The sequence below is a fragment of the Littorina saxatilis genome, linkage group LG2 (assembly GCF_037325665.1).
Source record: "Littorina saxatilis isolate snail1 linkage group LG2, US_GU_Lsax_2.0, whole genome shotgun sequence".
NCBI lineage: Eukaryota > Metazoa > Mollusca > Gastropoda > Littorinimorpha > Littorinidae > Littorina > Littorina saxatilis.
Window position 1 is genome coordinate 49,507,819 of NC_090246.1, and position 9,325 is coordinate 49,517,143.

Consider the following 9,325-nt stretch of genomic DNA (forward strand, 5'->3'; position numbering starts at 1 on the left):
GAATCTTGTAGAACAGTTGGAAGTGAACACAGACAGACAAGGACTTCTGCCAGCCTCAGTGAATCTTGTAGAACAAATGGAAGTGAACACAGACAGAGAAAGACTTAAGCCAGCCTCAGGGACTCTTTGTGAATAAATGGAAGCTAGTGAACACACACAAAAGGACTTCAGCTAGCCTTAGTGAATCTTGTAGAACAAATAGAAATGAACACTGACAGAAAGACAAGGACTTCAGCCAGCCTTAGTGTATCTTGTAGAACAAATGAAAGTGAACACAGAAAGACAAGGACTTCAGCCAGCCTTGGTGTATCTTGTAGTAGAAACATAACACTTGTACGCAGAAACATAACACTTGTGATTTGATTGTTTCCTTTATGTTGCAACTCTTTTTTTAACGTACCTTTAAAGGCACAGTACGTAAGCCTCCCGTAAACCATCACAGATACTGTCAGGCTTTTACAAACAGTACAAACACCCTTTCGTTTAAACACTCACCGCTTGAGAACATCCTAGGTGCCCTACGTAAAGAGCGAGCAATTTTCAAAGAATTTATTTTCGTGGACCGTCTGATCGGCAAATCAGGCGCCTCGCCAGTTTTGGCACTAGAACTGACTTTTAAAATCTAAATTATAAATTGACAGCTTGTAACACAAACATTCTTAAATCATAAAAGATTTTGTCGAATAAAAGAATTCAAAGGGTTGAAAGTTTTTAAAAAGATAGCCCAAAAGCGGTTCACGAAAGGTCGTGTCTCAAAGCAGACGATTTTTTCTGCATACCGCTCGCTTTCTTTGAAGCCAGCCACCGCCGATAAGTTCGTGTGATCTCATAGGTACACAATAACGTGCTAGTATAGTGTGGATACAGCCAGTCGCATTAAAATCACAAACTGACTACTAAATTGTGAAAAAAAAGTACAGCTAGTGGATTCACGATGGCTCAGGGGTCTTTGTAATGATCACTTCTCAATATTAGTATGCAGTCATCACATAGGCCGTATACTGGCTCAAATTTGACTAAAGTACTATTCTAGCTATTATCACTCAGTTGTAACTTCTGCCATTCTTACCCATACAGAAGAAAAAGGAAACAAACTTGCATCGGTCTGGAATAGCATTGAAATGCTGAAGAGACGATTAACAATACTACCCAACCACTGAATCACCAACATACCCTGAAGAGACGATTAACAATACTAACCAACCAATCACCAACCCTGAAGAGACGATAAACAATACTAACCAACCAATCACCAACCCTGAAGAGACGATTAACAATACTAACCAACCAATCACCAACCCTGAAGAGACGATTAACAATACTAACCAACCAATCACCAACCATGAAGAGACGATTAACAATACTAACCAACCAATCACCAACCCTGAAGAGACGATAAACAATACTAACCAACCAATCACCAACCCTGAAGAGACGATTAACAATACTAACCAACCAATCACCAACCCTGAAGAGACGATTAACAATACTAACCAACCAATCACCAACCCTGAAGAGACGATAAACAATACTAACCAACCAATCACCAACCCTGAAGAGACGATTAACAATACTAACCAACCAATCACCAACCCTGAAGAGACGATTAACAATACTAACCAACCAATCACCAACCCTGAAGAGACGATAAACAATACTAACCAACCAATCACCAACCCTGAAGAGACGATAAACAATACTAACCAACCAATCACCAACCCTGAAGAGACGATAAACAATACTAACCAACCAATCACCAACTCTGAAGAGACGATTAACAATACTAACCAACCAATCACCAACCCTGAAGAGACGATTAACAATACTAACCAACCAATCACCAACCCTGAAGAGACGATAAACAATACTAACCAACCAATCACCAACCCTGAAGAGACGATAAACAATACTAACCAACCAATCACCAACCCTGAAGAGACGATTAATAATACTAACCAACCAATCACCAACCCTGAAGAGACGATAAACAATACTAACCAACCAATCACCAACCCTGAAGAGACGATAAACAATACTAACCAACCAATCACCAACCCTGAAGAGACGATAAACAATACTAACCAACCAATCACCAACCCTGAAGAGACGATAAACAATACTAACCAACCAATCACCAACCCTGAAGAGACGATTAACAATACTAACCAACCAATCACCAACCCATACAGAAGACGGTCTGACCTGAAAGCGAAATTGACCCCCGTCGTTCTTCTCATCAGTAAGACTTACGCCCTGTCGTCCTGGAGGCGAATTCTTGATTTGCTACATTTAATTCTCGCGGAGGAGTACGGCCAAGGTGCATAGAATAGCACCTGTGGCGTCGTCATGGTAACGAGAAACCCGGAACTTGACAAGTCTGACCTCTCGCCACTCCGGCCTCACTCAGACTCCAAGATGCTGCAAAACTAGTTCTAGCGGCGGAGTCACGTGACTAGAGAAAGGCAACAAACAGTGGCAGCTAGCGTGTTTCTGGCACCACTGCCACACACGCACACACACACACTCACACACATCACAGGCTCTGCAAAAACTAGCTCGCTTGCTGGCACTCCGAGTCTATAGCTTAGCTCAAATCGGCGGAAGTACGGTTGAAGAAGGAACAATTTACTGCTAAAACTTTCTTCACCATTACCTACCCTTGAGGGTGAATCGAGTTAGGGTTTAAATAGTGTAGGCTGTTGGGGGGGTTTGTGTGTGGGTAGAGGTTGAGGCCACAGTGGCCTGAAAATGGAGGTTCTGTTGTGGATTCTGGCGGCACTACTGCCGTCTGTGTGCTTGGGAGTAACTTTCGACGAGGATTTTGTTGATGCTACCACAGTACAGGAGGAAAGAGGTATGTAGTAACGGGAGAATATGGCGGGTTGAATGGAGTAGGGTGAAATGTAGTACTTGCAGAATAATGTGTTCATACGTTTGTCTGTTCAGTGTGTGTGTGTGTGTGTGTGTGTTAGTGTGTGTAAGTGTGTGTGTGTGTGCCAGTGTGTGTGTGTGTGTGTGTGTACTGTGTGTGTGTGTGTGTATGTGGGTGTGTGTGTGTGTGTTTCTGTGTGTCTGTGTGTGAGAGTGTGGCGGAGTGGGTGTATATATATATATATATGTATATATATATATATATATATATATATATATATATGCGTGTATGTCTGTCTGTGTGTGTGTGTGTGTCAGTGTGTGTGTTTGTGTGTGTGTTTGTGTGTGTGTGTGTGTGTGTATGTGTGTGTGTGTGTGTGTGTGTGGGAAGGGTAAGAATATGTTAGAGAGAGACACAGAGAGAGTGTGTGTGTGCGTGTGTGTGTGTGTGAGAGTGTGTGTTTGTGTGTGTGTGTGTCTGATGGTATTAATCTTTGTGGAGTCCATACACTATTTTCCCCAGAAAACTGAACTTAATACAGTAATTAACGTTGGAACTCGCCAGAGGCTCGTGAGTCCCTTGATATTCATCCGCTGGGTCTTGACTGAAATACAAGCCATATAAAAAACCACTCGTGTTGTAACCTCTATATATATCTATGTTTGTGTGTGCCGGTTTGTCTGTTTTTGTATGTGTGTGAAATCATCGAGACACGGCTTTTTTGTTAGACTGATAAGGAGCACAAAGAACAATGGAAAGCCAGAACCCTAGCAATCGCAAGAAGAGAGTTCATCACAAGAGCCACACCTGTTTTGGCACCGTGCCAGTCTCAGTCACTTTCAACTCCATGCCTTCTTCATCTTCCCCCTTTTTCTCCTGCTATGCCTAGCCAAACCTTCCCTCTGCCTGGTCGTAATTGCCTCTTGAGTTCTGCGTGCTGGAAAAGTGGTTAAAGTTTCATTTTAACACTCCTTCGTCTAGTCATAGCTTTATTACGTATTTTCTTACTCTTAGGCTTATTCTGTTTTAGCGTGTGTGTTTTTCAGCGTCTACATCAACATATCTAAAATGTATATATCAAACACACACACACACACACACACACACACACACACACACACACTGCACACACACACAAACACACACACACACACACACACACACACACACACACACAATAACACAATAATATCTAAATATTTGTGAATGTATTGTTTTGTCAATAACAAACGTTCAAACAACCTACCTTTCTTGTTTTTTGAGTCTACATCAGTTTGCTCCTATGAAAACTAGGTATAACACTTGAATTAAGCCATACTCACCTACCTATACTCAGGCTACCTACCTGAGGCGGCTTCGGGAGGAGGAGGTGAGGTGAGGGGGGGGGGGGGGGCTAATGAAGCTTGTTTTGAGGTCGAATCAGTCCATGCTTTTTTCCAATACCATCCCTATTCTTTTGAAGAACAATTTCTATGGGCTTGCTAGATGAGAAAAAACAATTACTTTTTACTTTGTTTACGATTCCGTTGACGACTGCCACACTATTTGCTCTAAGTCATATCCTTTAAGTCATATCCTCACTACTGTCTATCTGATAAGCAATAGCTTGTGGGTTTATGCACATAGTTGTTGTTGCCATACTTCCTCCCCCCTCCCCACCCGATCTAACCCCCCCCCCCCCCCCCCCCCCCCCCCGCTCAATGACGTTGCCAATCGGCCTCCCATCCCCCGCCCTCCCTCCGCTGCGCCTAAGATCCCCTTCTTTTCCCCAAAAAATAACACAAATGTTGATTTCACTCATAAAAATACACACACAAAATGACGGTATGCTAAGTCTTCTTGTGAATGACTCGGTTTGGCGTTAAAAGTCTACTGTGACATGTATGATATATTATACTTACGCAGAATGTCACGGAACAAGCGTGGGATTCGGCTACTCCGGTACGCTGGAGCTTCACTACCAGCAGCTACGCAAGAGGTACGTCGGGTGCACGTACGTCCATGGCAACCTGGAGATCACCAATCTGGATGACTCCGTTTTGACCTATGAGCTGGACTTTTTAGACTCCATTAAATACGTCTCAGGATACGTCCTCATCGGCCTCAGTACGCAGGTATAAAGGAAGAAAATTGTTGTTTTTGTTGTTGTTGTTGTTGTTGTTGTTGTTGCAAAAGTAAATTATTTGTTAAGTACTGCAATAAATAAGACACTCAATTCCTCATTAACACAGTGTCTCAGAGATACCTACATCCAGTCTTTCTTTCTTTCTTCGTTCATGGGCTTAGACTCCCACGTTCACTCATGTTTTTAGCACGAGTGGATTTTTACGTGTATGACCGTTTTTACCCCGCCATTTAGGCAGCATACGCCGATTTCGAGGGAACATCCAGTCTAAGTGCATAGAAAGATTCTACTGCTTAGTTACTCAATCAATATGAGGCTTATATCGCGCGTATTCCGTGGGTACAGTTTTTTGGGCTTTTTTTTTATGCAATTTATATCGCGCACATATTCAAGGCGCAGGAATTTATTTATGCCGTGTGAGATGGAATTTTTTTACACAATACATCACGCATTCACATCGGCCAGCAGATCGCAGCCATTTCGGCGCATATCCTACTTTTCACGGCCTATTATTCCAAGTCACACGGGTATTTTGGTGGACATTACTGTCACCAGTAGGCCTGCCCTACCCAGTGGGTGTGGCACCGCAGCTGGCCGTGAACGCGCCAAACTGTGACCGTGGCTGACTAGCATTAGAATGTCTTTGGTGCATATTTATGGAAAGCCGTTTGGCTCATAACCATTACACGTGTAAAAAATGATTAGTACACGTGTAATAAATAATTAATACACGTGTAAATAATGATTAATACACGTGTAATAAAAATGTCATACACGTGTACGAAATGATTAAATACACGCGTAATAAACATTTCTTACACGTGCATGAAATATTTATTACACGTGTATTTAATCATTTCTTACACGTGTATGAAATATTTATTACACGTGTATTTAATCATTCTGCTATTCCATAGCATAAGAAACAAGTCGCGTAAGGCGAAAATACAATATTTAGTCAAGTAGCTGTCGAACTCACAGAATGAAACTGAACGCAATGCCAAGACCGTATACTCGTAGCATCGTCAGTCCACCGCTCATGGCAAAGGCAGTGAAATTGACAAGAAGAGCGGGGTAGTAGTTGCGCTAAGAAGGATAGCTCGCTTTTCTGTACCTCTCTTTGTTTTAACTTTCTGAGCGTGTTTTTAATCCAAACATATCATATCTATATGTTTTTGGAATCAGGAACCGACAAGGAATAAGATGAAAGTGTTTTTAAATTGATTTGGACAATTAATTTTGATAATAATTTTTATATATTTAATTTTCAGAGCTTGTTTTTAATCCGAATATAACATATTTATATGTTTTTGGAATCAGCAAATGATGGAGAATAAGATAAACGTAAATTTGGATCGTTTTATAAATTTTTATTTTTTTTTACAATTTTCCGATTTTAATGACCAAAGTCATTAATTAATTTTTAAGCCACCAAGCTGAAATGCAATACCGAAGCCCGGGCTTCGTCGAAGATTACTTGACCAAAATTTGAACCAATTTGGTTGAAAAATGAGGGCGTGACAGTGCCGCCTCAACTTTCACGAAAAGCCGGATATGACGTCATCAAAGACATTTATCAAAAAAATGAAGAAAACGTTCGGGGATTTCATACCCAGGAACTCTCATGTCAAATTTCATAAAGATCGGTCTAGTAGTTTAGTCTGAATCGCTCTACACACACACACACACACACACACGCACGCACGCACACACGCACGCACATACACCACGACCCTCGTTTCGATTCCCCCTCGATGTTAAAATATTTAGTCAAAACTTGACTAAATATAAAAAGATAAATTACACGTGCAATAAGAAATAAATACACGTGTATTAATCATTTATTACGCGTGTATTTATGATTTATTACACGTGTAATGGTTATGAGCCAAACGGCTTTCCATGGAAAGCCGTTTGGCTCATAACCATTACACGTGTAAAAAATGATTAATACACGTGTAATAAAAATGTCATACACGTGTACGAAATGATTAAATACACGCGTAATAAACATTTCTTACACGTGTATTTAACCATTTCTTACACGTGTATGAAATATTTATTACACGTGTATTTAATCATTATGCTATTCCATAGCATAAGAAAAAAGATAAATTACACGTGCAATAAGAAATAAATACACGTTTATAAATCATTTATTACACGTGTATTTATGATTTATTACACGTGTAATGGTTATGAGCCAAACGGCTTTCCATACATATTCGCTGCAGACCCATCGAAAACAGTTTTGGCATTGTGATAAACAAATTCAGCTTTGTCCTTCTTGACCATTTGGCTGGTAGAACAGAGGCGATTCAGTACACGAAATCTTAGTGTTTAATGGACCTAGTGCACCTTCTCACAGTTAATACATATATAAATAAGTAAATAAATAAATAAATAAATAAACAAATAAAAAACAAGAAATTCCTCCGATAGGAACTACACCCCCGTCAAAGGGAAATAACCTTCTCAGTTGGTGGCAGTGAGAATGGTTATTTCCCTTTGACCAACGGGGGGTGTCCGTCTATACCAGGCCTTGTATAATTTTAATCCACCAATAACTCCCTAACCGTGTGTTTGACTGGTCCCAATTTTTGTAAGGACCGTCTCAGGAATGTATAGAACCTGTTCACCAAGTTTGGTGACGATCGGTCCGTTCATTCTTGAGATCTACTTGCGAACACAAACACATCGAGTGAAACCTATACACACCCCTAAACCGGGGGTGTAATAAACATAAAGGAATAGATAGATAGATAGATAGATAGATAGATAGATAGATAGATAGGTGGATAGATAGATAGATAGATAGATAGATAGATAGATAGATAGATAGATAGATAGATAGATAGATAGATAGATGATAGATAGATAGATAGATAAATAGATAGATCAATACATCAATACATAATTAAAACACTGACTAACTAGTCTTTTTTAGACATCAAATCCCACAGTGAGGTACAAACTGTATTGCTGTAATCGCCAGGTGGAGCGGATACCGCTGATGAGCCTGGAGGTGATACGTGGCAATCACACGTACCGCATCCAGGGCGAGGAGTACGCCCTGGTGGTGGCCTTGACCTCACGCGACACCACGCCCGTCATGGGCCTGCGTCACCTGCACATGCCCAAGCTGAAAGGTACAGTGTTCAGGTTCTAATACTTTGTCTCACCCGTCACTGATGGACCTGCGTCACCTACACATGCCCAAGTTTAAAGGTACAGTGTTCAGATTCTAATTCTTTATGTCTCACCTGTCATTAGTCTGCGTCACATGCACATGCCCAAGCTAAAAGGTAGAGTTTTCAGACTCTGAATGTTGAAGATATGAATGTTCAGACTCTGACTGTGGAAGATCTTTATGTCTCACCTGTCATGAGTCTGCGTCACCTGCACATGCCCAAGTTGAAAGGTACGTATAGTGTTAAGACTCTGACTGTAACTGTAGAAAATCTCTAGCACAGCCATCTTCTCAAGCTCACTTATGGACACGAAGTCGTGGTCGTCGTCTTCAGAGGACGAACATCATCATCATCAGCATCATCATAAGCATCATCATCATCATCATCAGCATCATCATCATCATCATCATCATCATCATCATCATCATCATCATCATCATCATCATTCTTACATATTCCAGTGTACAAAGTGCCCGCCGTGGTCACTTGTATTCCGCTTCTCTGCCATCTGCATGCACTCTTCACATCCCTCTCACGAGATTGAGGTAGAGCCTGATTCCTGCAACTCGCTCTGTTTGAAATGTGTGTGTGTGTGTGTGTGTGCAGAGATATCGCGAGGCAAGGTGATGTTCTCGCAGAACCCGCTGTTGTCACACATGGGCACGGTGGCCTGGGACATCATCACCAGGGGCAGGCCCGACAGCATGTATCTGTCTGATGAGAAGGCCTTCAGCTTCAAAGGTATTTGTTTACACTCTGTGTTTGCATCCTTTAAGATCTTCAAGGGTGTTCTTTTTTCCCCAAAACATGTGTAGCCTACATGTATGTAAAAGATCAAAGTTTGGAAAGAAACAACTGAAAGTTCGTCAACAGAGACTTTCTTCCGAGAGAAAATATTATCTTTGCAGAGCAAAAGAGAGATAGAAATATCCCTTCACCGATTGCCTACTTTGGAACATCAGACCATCCTCGGGTATATTGTATAATGAAAGACAGAGAGAGAGAGAGCCGACAGAAAGAGAGGGAGAGAGTGTGTTCGTGTATGTGTGTGTGTGGGTGTGGGTGTAGGTGTGTGTGTGTGTGTGTGTGTTTAGGTGTAGGTATGTGTGGGAGGGTGTGTGTGTATGTATGTGGGTG

The 9,325-nt window shown here is 41.3% G+C and overlaps 2 protein-coding genes across 3 annotated transcripts in view; one reads left to right on the forward strand and one right to left on the reverse strand.

Moving 5' to 3' along the window:
* Positions 1-9,325, reverse strand: part of LOC138959133 (small ribosomal subunit protein eS24-like) — a 434,279-nt gene that overhangs the window by 332,349 nt on the left and 92,605 nt on the right. The window lies entirely within an intron of this gene.
* The window catches only part of LOC138959127 (epidermal growth factor receptor-like), an 11,081-nt gene continuing 3,946 nt past the window's right edge, over positions 2,191-9,325 (forward strand). The window contains exons 1-4 of the mRNA XM_070330485.1: positions 2,191-2,854; positions 4,778-4,986; positions 7,993-8,146; positions 8,795-8,929. Of these exons, the coding sequence (XP_070186586.1) occupies positions 2,749-2,854; positions 4,778-4,986; positions 7,993-8,146; positions 8,795-8,929 (604 nt within the window). The 5' untranslated portion in view covers positions 2,191-2,748. The remainder of the gene's footprint in view (positions 2,855-4,777; positions 4,987-7,992; positions 8,147-8,794; positions 8,930-9,325) is intronic.